Genomic DNA, 16,131 nt, shown 5'->3' on the forward strand with positions numbered 1-16,131 from the left:
CTTCACTTATACAACTTGTATGCACAGAGGCTTTGTTCAGAACTTTGGTTGAATGTATAAAGGTTGGGGACGGAGCCAACATGGACATTAATCCCACTCTTCCATGCCAAGGCAGTCATATCCCTAGATAGGATGCCTAAATTAGCTACAAAAAGCTATTTCCTCACTGAAAGTACATGAGTAGGGTTGCCATATTTCAAAAACTAAAAACCAGGACCCCCCAAAAAGCTGTTGAGCTTTTCCTTTTTTTACAAAAAACCCCCACAATTTTTCAATTGACTTGCCTAAGACCCAGGACAAATCGCCACCTTTCAGAAATTCTCCCCGAACGTCATGAGGCCACCAACTTGCAGAAGCACATCAGGGCCTGGGGCTGATCAGTGCTTAGATGTGACTTCTGGGAAACAGAAACACCCCACATTTGGTTCTATGATGCAAGAGAAATGGGATATACATGTAAGGGCAGAAGGAAATCATGAGTCTAGTTTAGCAGTATTGAGTGGGCTTCTCTAGCTCCAACATGCTATCCACCCAGTGCTATTTTTCTAGAAAAAGAGCTGCTGGAACCATGAATGCCTGCTTTGTTCTCTTATAACAGCAGTGGCACCCACCTGAGAGGTGCTGGAACTCAGTTCCGGCTGAGAAAAAGCCCTAATACCTCCTCAGGTGGTACTTAAGTTTATTGTTGTTGTTTAGTTGTGTCCGACTCTTTGTGACCCCATGGACCAGAGCACGCCAGGCACTCCTGTCTTCCACTGCCTCCTGCAGTTTGGTCAAACTCATGCTGGTAGCTTCGAGAACACTGTCCAACCATCTCGTCCTCTGTCGTCCCCTTCTCCTTGTGCCTTCCATCTTTCCCAACATCAGGGTCTTTTCCAGGGAGTCTTCTCTTCTCATGAGGTGGCCAAAGTATTGGAGCCTCAGCTTCACGATCTGTCCTTCCAGTGAGCACTCAGGGCTGATTTCCTTAAGGATGGATAGGTTGGATCTTCTTGCAGTCCATGGGACTCTCAAGAGTCTCCTCCAGCACCATAATTCAAAAGCATCAATTCTTCGGTGATCAGCCTTCTTTAGGGTCTAGCTCTCACTTCCATACATCACTTCTGGAGAAAACCTTTAACTATATGGACCTTTGTCGGCAAGGTGATGTCTCTGCTTTTTAAGATGCTGTCTAGGTTTGTCATTGCTTTTCTCCCAAGAAGCAGGCGTTTTTTAATTTCATGGCTGCTGTCACCATCTGCAGTGATCCTGGAGCCCAAGAAAGTAAAATCTCTCACTACCTCCATTTCTTCCCCTTCTATTTGCCAGGAGGCCATGATCTTCCTTGAGTTTCTAAGAGAACTCAAATCCACTTCTGCCCAGGCTTAGAAGTGGAGTTAATCCGAGCATGTTCTTTTCTGATCCAGCTGATGTGTACACATTTGCATTGCACATTTGGAGAGTGGAATTTTTTGTGTGCAATTGGGAGTTTTGTAAATGCAAAGGCTCCATTAAACAAGTAGATAGATAAACAAACTAAGTAAACAGAGTGAGAAGCCACCTTGGAAATTAAGGGGTATATAAATCAATACTTTAGTAATTAAGTATGCTGGTTTAATTTGCTTTTCATTTTTATGGAAATCCCAATTTCTTTGATTTTCATTTGGTTTTGGGGGTTTTTTTGGATAATGAAAAAGAAATGTGTCCATTTCCAATTTGCCACTAATTTGCATACAGTCCCATGGGAGTTAAAGCATTCAGATACAAAATGAAAAAGCTGCAAAAGGTCCTTGTAGCCATTTAACACCAACTGAGTATATTGCCCACTTCATTATATGACTTAATTAAATAAGAGATTATAGCTTTAGGCCTGCAATGTAGACACTGCATCATCAGGAGCCAAGAAAAGATGTGATACCAACAAGAAGAAACTGGAGTGGTTTTTTGGTAGCCATGTGTTAAATATTTGTGCCAGTGTATTTCCCTGAACACTGGATCACAGTCTAGTTAGAACAGGGGTAGCTATTATCGTGTCCAGGAGTGACCCAAGACATTTTGGCACCTGAAGCGAACCACAAAATGGCATCCCTCTCCCTGCCAGGGAAGTAGGGCTGGGTGAATATCTAAATCAGGAACAAGGCAGGGAGGGAAGAAAGATCGACATCAGGCACTGCTGCCCCTGTAGATCCTGCTGCCTGAGGCAGTTCCTTCACCTTGCCCTATGGGTGGACCGGCCCTGGTGGTGTGATCCGGATGTTGTTGGCCAACAGTCTGGGATTATTGGAGTATACTCAACACCTGGAGCGCATCACATCATTTAACCGTGGGCTGGAGTGTCAGACTAGGACAAGAGCGAGCCAGGTTCAAATTCTTGGTTAGCTATGAAGCTCTCTGGGTGACTGGGCCAGTCACTCTCTCACAGCCTGATCTACCACACAGGGTTGTTAGGAGGAAAAAATGGAGGGGAGGGAAGAGCTCATTGGAGGATAGGCAGGATATAAATAAACAATACCAATGTAGCATCCGGGGATATCTTGTTTTCTGTTAACTGAACAATGTGTTTGTGACATAGTGGGGATTGCCAAGACCAATCAATGCTCCTTCCTGGAGGTCTGTATCCTTTCTCTAAAATACTTTAAAGCATTTTCATTTCGATCTTTCTACATAGTTAAAAAGCCTATCTTGCTTTAGATGTCATATTATTGGTCAGATAGCATCTCTCTCTCAAAATACCATTTCCAGAACTTCTGGACTTTTGTACGTAAAAGTTAAAGCATTCTACTTGCCAGTGAGAATCACAGCCTCCGATTAAAGTGCAAACATAGTCCTTTTTTGGCTACAAATTTTTGATATGCCAGCAACCTATACACATGGTGAGCCATCACACATATTAAATATGTAGTTATTTTCTGACACGACAGTTTGTGACATTGGACTGGTGCTTAGGTTTAGCATGCCACGTGCTAAACTTTGATTTTCTAGTGTTAAACCCCCATCCTCGCCCTCCCGTACTTCATTTATGATTTATCCGTGTATTAGCTGATAAGAACAGCCTTCAAACAAAAGGAACATTGCATTTGGTGTGTGGGAGGCTTAAATGGTGTGCTTGCGCTGTTTTGTGTCATGTGCGTAAAGCAGTTGGTGGAATTTAAAAAGATCAATGTTCAGTTCATTAACATTAATGAATGCTAATGTTCATTAAACATTTATGGATTGCAAGTTGCAAAACGATGCAATGTAGCTATAATGAATGGCCCAATGTGACTGTTTTTGTATCTTCTACAGTGCTCAAGTTATGTAACAATGGGATGTAACGCTTTGTGTAGAAGCTTATCTTGTCCTCACTAATTTTACTATACAAACGTTTTCAAAAGTGATCTTGCGAGCAGAGCGCAGAGGCAATGCACAATGAAGGTGATCCATTTTATAGTCACATAATGTCTCCACGAGAGTATAAATTTACATGAATTGGAAAGAGTTTTGCAGTATTAAGCAAGAACTATTTTTAGCCTTCATTTTGCTGATGAAACATCTCGAGCTGATCAAAAACGTTTTGTTGTCCCCAGCGTTCTTTGAGAACAAATCTGTGCTACCCAAAGTGTACTTCTGAAGAAGTGTTGCTGTTGAATCAGCTTTTGAATTTATGCAGGAAAGAGCTCACAGATTTGGCTGCCAGCAGTTACTATAAAAGCAGTATTAACACACCAGCAATACAGCAGCCTCATGTGGTTAGAAAGTTGCAACACTTGGGTCGATGTCCGGGGCTAGGTTCAGTGTCTAGGGGATATTCTTCTTTTATTGAGTTCTGGCTCATGCCTCCACCCAGGAAACCTGGGACTCCAGTTTGAATGTCGAAACAGCAGTCATTCAACAACACACACACCTAGGATGTATGTTCCAGCAGAAAGGCTGCAACAGCAACTGGGGTGCATTGCAATAAGGAATTCCAACCAGCAGAAAACAGCAGTGAAGCACCTCTAGCTCCAAGCCAATAGGAAGCACTAAGCCAAGTCCAAGATACTTGGGTAGCCCTATGATTCCCCTCTAGGTATGTTTTCATTAAATAGTGATTCAGAAAGTAAAGGTAAAGGTAAAGGGACCCCTGAAGGGACCCCTGACCATTAGGTCCATTAGGCCGGCTCTGGGGTTGCGGCACTCATCTTGCTTTATTGGCCGAAGGAGCCGGCGTACGGCTTCCGGGTCATGTGGCCAGCATGACTAAGCCGCTTCTGGCAAACCAGAGCAGCACACGGAAACGCCGTTTACCTTCCCGCCGGAGCGGTACCTATTTATCTACTTGCACTTTGACGTGCTTTCAAACTGCTAGGTTGGCAGGAGCAGGGACCAAGCAACATGAGCTCACCCCGTCACGGGGATTCGAACCACCGACCTCCTGATCGGCAAGTCCTAAGCTCTGTGGTTTAACCCACAGCGCTACCCACGTCCCTCATTCAGAAAGTAAAGCCTAGCAATTCCATGTTTTGAGCATTCAGTAGGAGAGTGTTAAAGGTAAAGGGACCCCTGACCATTAGGTCCAGCCGCGGACGACCCTGGGGTTGCAGCACTTTACTGGCTGAGGGAGCTGGCGTACAGCTTCTGGGTCATGTGGCCAGCACGACTAAGCCGCTTCTGGCGAAACCAGAGCAGCGCATGGAAATGCTGTTTACCTTCCCGCCGGAGCGGTACATATTTATCTACTTGCACTTTGACGTGCTTTCAAACTGCTAGGTGGGCAGGAGCTGGGACCGAACAATGGGAGCTCACCACATCGCGGGGATTTGAAGTTCCCTCCCTCTCCTTCACCAACAGAAAAGTGATTCCAGTCTCTCCCTGTTGTCACTTCTACTTAAGGGCAAACCAGCATCCAGCAGCACTCTTGCCAAGGCTATAGCTAACTGTCAAGATGGCAAAAGTGGCCCAGGCACCCTTCTGTTTCTTAATATATTCCAACAGTTACAGCAAATCATGTGCAACTCTATCCAACATGCAGAAGGATGTGGCATGCTAGGCTCAGGTGCTATGTTTTCTCTGCACTTTCTGCTTCCGCTGTGTGGTGGAGTGTATTCTTTTCTCTACAGCTTGACAATAGAATAGAAAGGCGAGCACATGTGTGACAGTCTCTATTTCTGATGTATATGCTTTATAAAATAATGCTACAATATTACAAAAGGGGGGCAGGGGTTAAGGAAGAGCTGCAGAAACTAATCAAGGTCTATGAACAGAGCGCAACCCAAATCCCCACGGTGCTTGTAGAAATCCGTTCCAAGACTTCACACGCAACCCATCTCTGTAAAGCTTCATAACAATGAATGAGCTGGTTTCTAACTTTATAAACTGAGCTAAATTCTTTGTGCAAGATACATACGTTACTGGAGAGGCCAATAATGTTGCAATCAGGAACAGGTTTTGTTGATCCAATAGCCAGCGCGAAGGCAAAAACCTAATAAAATAAAAAAAAATGGGTTATTTAGTCCCACTTTCCAGAAAAACTGAGAAGGATGCCTTTAATAACATCTCACGTTAAAGGAATCTGAAGTATTATAGGGGTAAAAATACTTGGGGCATTGCTAGAATAAGAGTGTGCAGACTACGCAGATCACAGCGACACATCCTGCAAATATATATTCTTTATATTTTGCCATTAAGTTAAGACATATCATGTCCATGGTGGACTAAAACAACAACAACAACATGTAGCTTAAGGTTGGTTTTGATCCGTATTTGGACTCTTAAGCATACACACATATGTCTTTAAAGGTAGTCTGTGATGGGAAGATGAAGTTTAACCTTTTAACTGGTCAAAGGTATTTGTTTACTTGTAGCATAGCTGCTTTTCCCACACTCCTCATGCACCAGTGGAACTTCACCAATCTTTGTAGTTTCTAGTAAAATCCTCTGACTGCTACTTCTCCAACTGTGCTTTCAATATTTGATGAAATTTGAAAAACTGAAAAAATAAAAAAAAACCCAAATTTGCTTCTTTGTGCAGTTTTTCCTAAGAGTTCCCCCCCCACAAAAACATCTTTTACAAGACATGGTGTAGATCTGGCATGCGCTATCATACTGAAACCGTCGCTGTCCCTGCTGAACCAAGTTGCCTTAATGTGTATTTAATAAGCTAATTCGTCTTTAATCAAGGCAGCGCTTCCCTGTGACAAAGGTGAATTGCTCGCCTTTTCTTGATTGTCCTTGAATAGTGCTATGGATCTGTAGTGATGCTGAGAGGAGCAAGGTGAATGAGGTTGTCCATCTCTGCATTGATCTGTAGGCACTGGGACTGTCACCAGAGCGACTCCGCTGGGACCCGGACCATCAGGAGTGCTGAGCGGCACCACGGCTGCAACCAAGCTGAGGAGCATGAGGGAGTAAGTTGCCTTTTTAGAGATGCTAGTTTTTGCATGCATATAACAAAAAAACAACTTTGATTCCAGAATATTAAGATGACAACCACATCTTTTCCAGCATCAGTTACGCATTACTTGAGGATGTTTTCTCTCTTATTGTCTGTCATTTCTTTTGAAGTGAGACATCATCTTGTCAGTCTCTGCCTGTCTCTAAACTGGTAATTTTATCCTTTTGTGCTATTATCTCGGTGCAAATCTGATCAATCAGCTTTACATAGCCATGTCCAAAACACTGCTTTTAAGGTTGCCTTCTCTCTTTTGACCGTGTGCAATCCTCCTTCTTTTGTATATAATTTTTATTTAATTTTCTGTTTTGTAATTTAAAACACTCATTTTACATCCTTAAAATATCAATGACTTCCCTTCTTCTCTTTCCATGGTTCATTTAAATATCACAGATCCCTGCATATTTTACAAAGCCTATACCATTCAGTATTCCATTATTGCATCCATCAAAACTTATTTACACTGTTGAATTTATCTTAACGCTGCCAGCGTTTTCAGCTGTACACAATTATTTCCCATATATTCAATAAAAGTTTTCCAATCTTCTCTAAACGTATGTTCTTCTTATTCTCTTAATCTGTATGTTATGTCTGCAAGTTGTGCATATTCTGTCAACTTAAGCTGTCATTCTTCTTTGGTTGGTTGGGACCTTGCTCATTTTCCATTTTTCGGCTAACAAAACATGGCCCACAGTAGTAGCATACATAAATAACCTTTTTTGACACCTGGGAATTTCAGTCTGAATTATACCCAACAGAAAGGACTCTGGGTTTTGGGGGGGAAAGTACTTTTAAACATTTTTTTCAATTCATTATGGATCATTTCCCAATACTTTTAACCTTTTACGAGTCCACCACATATGAAAAAAACGTTCCCTCCACCTCTTTGCATCTCCAGCACTTATCCAATTCAGTCTTGTATATCTTAGCAAGGCTACTCGGAGTTAAATACCAGCTGCGTGCAATTCTATACACGTCTATTCAGAAGTATGCTCCATTGAGTTCAATTAACTTTCCCCCCAAGTAAGTGGGAATAGGACCAGGGCTTTCCCCACCCAGCCAGAACTCACCAAATCTGGTTCCAGAACCTCTCAGGTGGGCACCATTGCTATTAAAAGAGAACAAGGTGAGTTTTCTAGAAAAGCGTTTTCTCTTTTTCTAGAAAAGGGCGCTGAATAGGATTGCAGCTAGGCAGAGCAATCCTGTTGGGGAGAAGTAGATGTAAATCTGTGAGCCACATTTAAAAGCCTTTCAGAACCATTGGCACAAGGCCGCTCCACTTTCCTGTGGGGGGGTGTGTGTTGCGGGCAGGCCACACGCTCTCCCCGTGCACAGCAGGGGTGTGGCAGTGCCCCCGCATCATAGGGGAGTCCCGGCCGCGTCATGCCCCCGGCCAACCAATCCAGTTGGCCAGGGGGCATGGCTTACCGTATTTATTTATTTTTATTATTATTAATATTTTATTAAGATTTTTCAAAAAAAATTACAACCAACGAAAGTCAACAAAAATCACAAAAACAAACCACAAACATCAAAAATCCAAACAGAAAAAAACAGAAAAAAGAAAAATGCAAAAAAGAAAATTTAGCATAAAAAAAACACTCTTTCATATTAACAACTTTCAAAACCTTATTCTCTTTACTTCCACCCGCCTTCCCTTCTTGTATTCCATTTTAAAAATTAGTTCAGCAAGATCATTCATTATTTAATTTAAACCTTTATCCCTCCCTTTAAAGTCTTGTTTATCTTAATCGCTAGAACCCGTGGCTTACCGTATTTAAGCAGCCACGCAGGCCGGGGAAACTCCCTCTTGGTTCCTGCTTCCCCTACTGGCAGTTGACCCTTACTGGACTACCTGCATGGCGGGCAGGAGTCAGGTATACAGTGGTGCCTCGCAAGACGAAAAGAATCCGTTCCGCGAGTCTCTTCGTCTTGCGGTTTTTTCGTCTTGCGAAGCAAGCCCATTAGCGGCTTAGCGGATTAGCGCTATTAGCGGCTTAGCGGGCTTAGCGGATCAGCTGTTAAGCGGCTTAGCGGATCAGCTGATAAGCGGCTTGAGGGAAAGGGGCGAGGAGGAAAAAAACCCTGCAGGAACTCGCAAGACATTTTCGTCTTGCAAAGCAAGCCCATAGGAAATTCGTTTTGCGAAGCACCTCCAAAACGGAAAACCCTTTCGTCTAGCGGGTTTTCCGTCTTGCGAGGCATTCGTCTTGCGGGGCACCACTGTACAGTGGTACCTCAGGTTACATACGCTTCAGGTTACAGACTCTGCTAACCCAGAAATAGTACCTCGGGTTAAGAACTTTGCTTCAGGATGAGAACAGAAATCGTGCTCCGGAGGCCCGGCAGCAGCAGGAGGCCCCATTAGCTAAAGTGGTGCTTCAGGTTAAGAACAGTTTCAGGTTAAGAACGGACCTCTGGAACGAATTATGTACGTAACCAGAGGTACCACTGTAGTCGGTTCAATTCCAGTGCTTAAGCCAATACCATTCACATTCTGTAACCAATAAAGTTGTGGCCTTAATTAGCACATTAACCTAAAATACTGGTGTCCATGTGTTTTATTATTCAACAAATGGGGGGAGGGCTCAGGGCCTTGACACGCAATAGCCATTGGGAGGCAACATGAGCCGAGTCCTCTAAACTGCTGTTGGCAGCCTCCTGGCTGATTAATGGGAACTGAACTTTATTCTTGGGACTTATCTGTAGCTTTGTGATTTGGGCCCTTGTGTGTGCCTGACTACAGAATAACAAAACATGCATAATCGGCTTAGGGATTTATACCACTCTCTTTCAGTGATGGAATCAAGAGAAAAGGAGGAAAATGACTCTAAATACATGGCGTCTTGTGTTCTTTTTACAAAGAAATCTAAGAATACATGCAATAAGCTCAGAGTTTAATGGCAGTGAACTGTATAGTGCAGTTTAAATATTCAAGAACATGTAGATGGGTACAATGGAAAAGCTTTCATGGACCAAAATGTAAGTAAATTAAAATTTTGCAGCACAGCAGTGACTGCTTCTCGTTCAGCCCCCAGTGTCTTCCGCTCAGCAGCGCACCAGGATCAGGCACAAGGCATCATCATTACCTGCTGAGTCTAAGTAAAATTGTCTTTCAGAAGCTGCAAAAGAAAGGCATTTTGTGATATTTTTGTTCTTCCACCATGAATGGCCGTGTTTCTTATTGCTTGAGATCCCGAAGGATTATGTATAGAAGACCCTTAGGCCAATGGCGTTGGCATCAAATGCCCATGTCTCTTAAAAATTCAGAAAGAAAGGTCATGTTGAAGTAATTGATTGAGCACGGCATGATCTTTAAGATTAGCTGACAGCTAGCTAAGAAAAAGTCTACCTTTCCGTAGCAAAGCTGTACATAGTCCATGTGAGTGCTTAGAATAATGTTGAGATTTTCTAAATATCTTCAATGTGCTCCTGTTGAGCTCAAAGGTTGTTTTACTATTGATTTCAGTGAGAACCCCCTCAACCAGTTCTTGGGCATAAAATCTTTCCAATAACCACATTGAAATAAATCACTTTTATGTACGTTCTCTTTCTATCAGCAAATTTCATAGTGTAACTTAAGTCTGTTTGCCCTCTTCGGGCAGGCAGCTTTGTGGGCAAGCATGGTGTCTTCCCTGCAAACTGGGCTATTGCCAGCCAGGTCATAATCCTACCACAAAATTGGCCAACGGCAGCAGGAATCCAGGGGGCATTACCTGGGCGCGGTGCCAACTGACCAGTAGTGGCGCTTGAATGCCCAGAGGGGGGCTAGGGCCATACCACTCCTCCAACAGGGACTGCTTGGGGGATGCCCCAATTTGACGTAGGTCACAGGACGTCCCCCCACCCTACTGCTGCTGGCTTGACCCTTAGAAATCACTTACCTCAATGCCTATGGCCAAACCTTTCACATCTGTAACCAATAAAGTTCTGGCCTTATTTGATTCCAAAACTCAATACAGTGGTACCTCTGGTTGCGAACGGGATCCGTTCCAGAGGCCCGTTCGCAACATGAAAATAACGCAACTACATCAGGAACAAGCGGGGTTGGGTGGAATAGAGATCTGCCATTAGGAACTAGAGGGGGGGTCAAATCAACCTTACTCCATGGCTGAAGTGGGGATCACAGCAGAACAATCCACAGTTTATTTCAACACACTAATTCATGTTTGTTCTGATGGCACAGAAAAACGGTCATCATTGCTGTCTATCAAACATATAAGCGTCTTTTCAACCTCAGGCTATTATTCTGGTGTTCTGCATTATTATTCCACTGTAATATGTAATTGATTTGACAGCAAATCTTTTTATCCTTGGTAGAAAATTATACTTCTAAACATATATTTTTCAGGAATGGGGTTTGGAGTGTGCGTGTAAGCTTCAGAAGAGGGAGCAGTCTTCTTTGCCTTCCCCTTGTTCTGTTCTTAAAAATTAGCTAGGCATTTATGTTGCAGGTGTCAGAAAAGAGCAAATGGCTTATACACACTATATACCAGGGGTGCCTCGCCTTTGGGGGGCTGTGGGGCACACAATCCACGATCAGCCGGTGGAGGGGTGGTATTATTGTTATTATTAATAAGAAAGTTTATATACCACCCTTCCTCAGAGGATCAACAGCACTGGCAGCTTCTCATAGCACTACCCTGTGCTGAGAGGACCAAAGTTGTGCCATGAGGCTGGAAGTGCCACCATCTTTGTCCACGTTGCCTCTGATTCTCAACATAGTGTTGTTGCAGGGTGATGCCCACAAATATTTTGGGAGAAGTAGCATGGCAGTGGCTCCAGCCACGTGACACAATTTTCCTCTCAGAACCTGGCCCTGATTTTTAAAAAATTAAATTACAGTACAACCTCTACTTACGATCATAATCTGTTCTGGAGGCCCATCCGATGGGTGAAACCGGACGCTAGTAGAGGCGCCGTTGTGCTCATGCACATTCGGCGGCAGCGCACTTGTGCGCATGCGCAGATGGCAGAAGCCACTTCTGCGCATGCGCAAATTGCGGCAAACCCGGTGTTTACTTCCAAGTTTGCCATGGCCGCAACTTGCAACGGCTGTGGGAAGAGACGGATGTAAGTCGAGGTTCCACTGTAATAGGGCTTATGTAAGCATGGTGGAACCCACTATGGTTCTTGGGCCTTCTTGCCTGAGGGTGCCAAGTACTGGTACTAGATTTGGTCACTGAAGTGTTATCTTTTTGCTTTCTGTACACTGAATTGAGGTGGGGGTCTCGCTCTCTTTGGCTAAAACCCTCTGTCCTATTAGGACAGCACAAGTATAATTTTCATTATTGAAGCATGCATATACTGTACAGTAGTACCTCGGTTTACGAAATTAATCCGTTCCTGAAGTCTGTTCTTAAACCAAATCCGTTTTTAAACTGAGGCGCGCTTTCCCTAATGAGGCCTCCCATTGCCAGTGCCCTTCCACCGTTCAGTTTCCGTTTGTAGACTGAGGTAAAGTTCACTACTTCCGATTTTGCAGAGTTCGTAAACTGTATCGTTTGTAAGCTGGACTGTTCTTAAACCGAGATACCATTGTATTAGATTTTAAAAGAGAGGAGATTCTATTTTCAGAAGACAAATGCCATTTCCACTTTGTGGTGAACTACAGTCTTCCCCTCTTTCGGTAAGCGTCTAAAGGATGATTTATGAAGCATGGCTGTGCTATCTACTTACTCCATGAAAATTGTTCAGTGCCTTTTTATATAATCCAGAGGCTGTAAATATGCATGTAGAAGCTGGTGTTGTGATAAAAGTATCTTACTGAATCGGATGTCAATGTTTTCTCCGTATATGTTGTGTGTGTGTTGTGATGCATGCATTAGTATTCCACACACACACACACATACACACACACACACCATTTTGTTCAAGTGCTATAGAAAGTTGCCAGATACAATATCTGTCCAATTATAGTAAATGATGGACTTCTGTACGTTATTTATAACCCAGCTCACTTGCTGGCGTTCGTTTTCTGTTGACAGGTCAGCCATTCAGAAACTGGGAACAGAAACCTTTGAAAAAGTTTATGAATTCCTGCAACGAGCAAGAAAGCAGAATGCAAGTGAAAACGAAATCAGAGAATACCTGGAAAAAATGGTGTCTCGGGCAAGTGACTGCTTTGAAGTAGATCAGCTCCTCTATTTTGAAGACCAGCTGAAGGCTTCTGAAGATGCCTCCGTGTGACATAGAAGAATGGTTTTACTTGGATCATCAGAAATCAATAAATGGAGCACTGTTCAGATGGAAGCAGGCATCATGCCATAGGGTGAGGGCAGTGAGTAGCATGGAGACACTGACGGGAATTAATGTATGCCATTTTGCTATCTTCTTAATTGAGACAAATAGTACTCTTACCATCTCCAGGTGAAATCAGGAGATCTTTGATCGATTCCTACAGCAGTATTGACACTTAGAGCTCAATAATCATTGCCTCAAAAATTGCTGGATTACGGTTTCCGATCACATGCGTGCATACTTGAGTACTCCATTGGGAGAAACTGGGGTGTTCAAAACCTGCATTTCAGCCACGTTTCAAAATGATATGCAAGGAAATGCATGAGATGTGAGGTACGGGGATAATATGGGATGAAGGGAGAAGAAAACACTTCACTTTGATTTACTTCTGCCGTGCAAAGAAGGAACTTTGTAAGAAATTTTTAAAATCAATGTCAGGGCTGAATCGGATGGTTTCCAGCAAACATTTTCAGTGTGACAAAGGTGGGAAAGGTTTCTAAAATTCCCCAAGTAGTTTGCCTCTTTTTGCACCAGTTTTCTGCTGTTTGCTTCTTCAGTCGACTGCAGCATTTTTGTCTGTTTCAAAATTAGATCCTCTTCCTTACAATCAGTTGGTACTGCAAAGGGATTATAATGAAGTATGGCTGACGCAGCCTGATGCCAGCTTCTTCTGCCTACATACCAGATGTTGGGAAGAGGGATGGTTAAGGTTGCCTGAATGTGTGCCAGGGCTGCATTGCCATCTCCTCCCCGCAACAGCTCCATGACAAAACAAACCCTACAAAAGATGTAAAGAAAAAAAGGGGGCGCGGTTAAAATATTTGCAGAACACGCATTGCAGGTGTGCTTTTGCCCTCGTAAATGAATTGCTTTGTAAAATATTAACTTGTAAATATCATGCTTTTTTTCCTGTTCATACCAGTGATCTGTGACCATGCTTTATCTAAAAGTCCTAACGCCAGCCTTTCTCTTCCCATTTTGCAAATGGCACCCTTGCAAATTAAATAAATAAAAATAAAATTCCATGGTGTTTCTGTTTATGCCGCAGCTGTTTCCATCTGGCCTCTTAAAATTCCCTACTTTATTTGTAAGCACAGAAATCAGGAGGACCATTTCACCCGATTCCTCTGAGCAAGAAGAATTTTTCTAACAGTTTCTCTGGGGCTCAGCATTAACAGTGATAGTAGCACCGCTCTCATACCCCCCAAAATGGTGTGTGTGTGTGTGTGTGTGTGTGTGTGCGCGCGTGCTGCCACTGCAAAGGTCAGCAGCAGCAACAACTGCACTGGCAGCCTGCCCACCACACTGCCTTCTTGACGGTGCCCCCACACCTAGTCCCTTCCCTGAGCATTGGAAGGAAATGATTGCTGCCACCCAAAAAACCGTGAATAACGAAGGAAACTCTGCAAAGTGATAGGATTTTGGCTCGGCTCCACTTTATGCAAATTTTGCAACTTTTCACTTTGCTCGCGGTCAGCACCCTCTTAAGGTTTCCTGTGCTTTGGGGGCCAAGTGATACAGCCTCATCTGCTGAGTCAGCTGTTACCAGTTCATCGTAGGTTCTGAGCATCGCAAAGACCGCATTAGAGGATGGTTTAATATCACACTATTAAGAGTCCTCAACCCCTGGGGCTTTGGCAATATAAAACTGCAAAGAACAACCGTTGGGTGAACAAGACTCCCTGGAGCAATTGGCCTCAAAAATCCATTAACTGTAACCTTTACATGTTGAGGCTACCCACTCTGCTTCAGGTAAACTCTCTCAAGAGTTTTTTGATGTATTTATTTATGAAAGAGACCGAGCCAGCAAGATCCAAGCAACTTTGGCAAATTTTATTCCATAGGTATGTTTCCAAGACACCCAAAGCTCGCAGCATCTGATCCCTTCACAATCTATTGCTCTGGTTTACAACCCACATACACTGCCGCAGGCAAGCAAGCAGTGTTCTGGACATGCCAATTCCCCAGTTGCTTCAACAGCAGATCATTTCCATGGGCAGCAGGGGCTGCTAAGGTGCCCTGTTAAGTATAGTGTTTTAATTCACTGAAATTGCAAACGCTTGCATGCATTACAGGGGTACCTTGGTTCTCAAACTTAATCTGTTCTGGAAGTCCGTTCCAAAACCAAGGCGCTCTTTCCCATAGAAAGTAATGCAAAATGGATTAATCCGTTCCAGACTTTTAAAAGCAACTCCTAAAACAGCAATTTAACGTGAATTTCACTATCTAACGAGACCACTGATCCATAAAATGAAAGCAATAAACAATGTATCAAGCAATCAGTAGCTGAACTGGGTTCCACACAGGCACAAAAACAAAAAAGAGCCGCTAAAACAAAAACGCAAAATAAATGGCAAAAACAGACAGACCGCAGTGTAACACTCAAAAGGGAAGTGTGGCACTCAAAACAGAAGCGTAACTTTCAAAACAGAAGCGTAACACTCAAATCAGAAGCATAACACTCAAAGCGGAAAAGTTTGCAAAACTGCCACACTTCTGGGTTTGCAGTGTTTGGGTTCCAAGTTGTTTGAGTACCAAGGCATTTTGAGAACCAAGGTACCACTGTCTAGTCTGTTTAAATTTGATTGGTTAGTAACTGAAGAGTTCTGTAGTAGATCTCATATGATTGGCTCACATTGGCCAAAAGGAAGGTATCTAGTGAAGGAGAGACCCCATTTTATGTGAAGCAAGACGGCTGCGTTTTAGAATCCACTGTGAACACTGCTAAGTTGAATAGAGTGTCGGAGTGCTGCTTCTCTGCTTGAAAGAAAGCAAAGTTGCAGGACAAGGCAAAAGTGGAAATCTCTTATAGGAGCTGCAAGGCATGGCCTAGCTGAGATACAGAAGGCTGAGTGCCGAGCTCTGGAAAGAGCGAAAACTCTCCTGGTTTTCCTGACCTGCCAATGAGCACATTAGCACCCACTTATTTGCAAGAGTTGGGACACTTGGCTATGGAGCAAAGGGGCCGTGTAAATCAGGGCAACAGATTGTGAGGAATCATGTGCAGTGAGTGAAATAGAAATCCTTGAAGGTTTGCCTGTCATGGGGCTCTTTGCTGAGCATTCATCCTGATATGCTTATGTGAAGGTTGTACTATATCCAGGTCCTTATTGAGCATTCATTCCAATCTGTTTGTGGGGAGGTGATACAGCAATGAGCTGTATTCATCCGGATTTGCTTGTGCAGTGTTTATGCATCTTCCCACTAATCATTCGGTTGCCCCACACTTTCAAGTATATTTCCCCATTACTTTCCCCAATTGCAAAAAAAAAAAAAGTCAACTACTATCGTAATTGCAAGAATGCCACCCAACTGCAATGCCAGTGCCTGCATTTTCAACTGGAACACATGCCAAATTGCATTTGTGGGAATAAAACCAAGGACGACACTGTCTAATGTTCTGCAAAACCAATTTTCAGCTGATATTAAACCTTCACTTGTGACTGGATCTGAGTGCATTTTCCTTCACTTTCCTCTCACCTCTTAGCCTTCTACAGATTTAA

The 16,131-nt window shown here is 43.3% G+C and overlaps 1 protein-coding gene across 5 annotated transcripts in view; it reads left to right on the forward strand.

Moving 5' to 3' along the window:
- The window catches only part of NEK11 (NIMA related kinase 11), an 83,811-nt gene extending 70,160 nt beyond the window's left edge, over window positions 1-13,651 (forward strand). For 4 of the 5 annotated variants that reach the window (XM_028750064.2, XM_028750063.2, XM_028750066.2 and 1 more), the window contains exons 15-16: window positions 6,248-6,344; window positions 12,376-13,651. In XM_028750064.2, the coding sequence (XP_028605897.2) occupies window positions 6,248-6,344; window positions 12,376-12,577 (299 nt within the window). In that variant the 3' untranslated portion in view covers window positions 12,578-13,651. The remainder of the gene's footprint in view (window positions 1-6,247; window positions 6,345-12,375) is intronic. The other variant, XM_028750068.2, reaches the window with a different exon arrangement.
- Window positions 13,652-16,131: the final 2,480 nt, after the last annotated feature.

This window comes from Podarcis muralis, chromosome 12, assembly GCF_964188315.1.
Source record: "Podarcis muralis chromosome 12, rPodMur119.hap1.1, whole genome shotgun sequence".
In the NCBI taxonomy this organism is placed as follows: Eukaryota; Metazoa; Chordata; class Lepidosauria; order Squamata; family Lacertidae; genus Podarcis; species Podarcis muralis.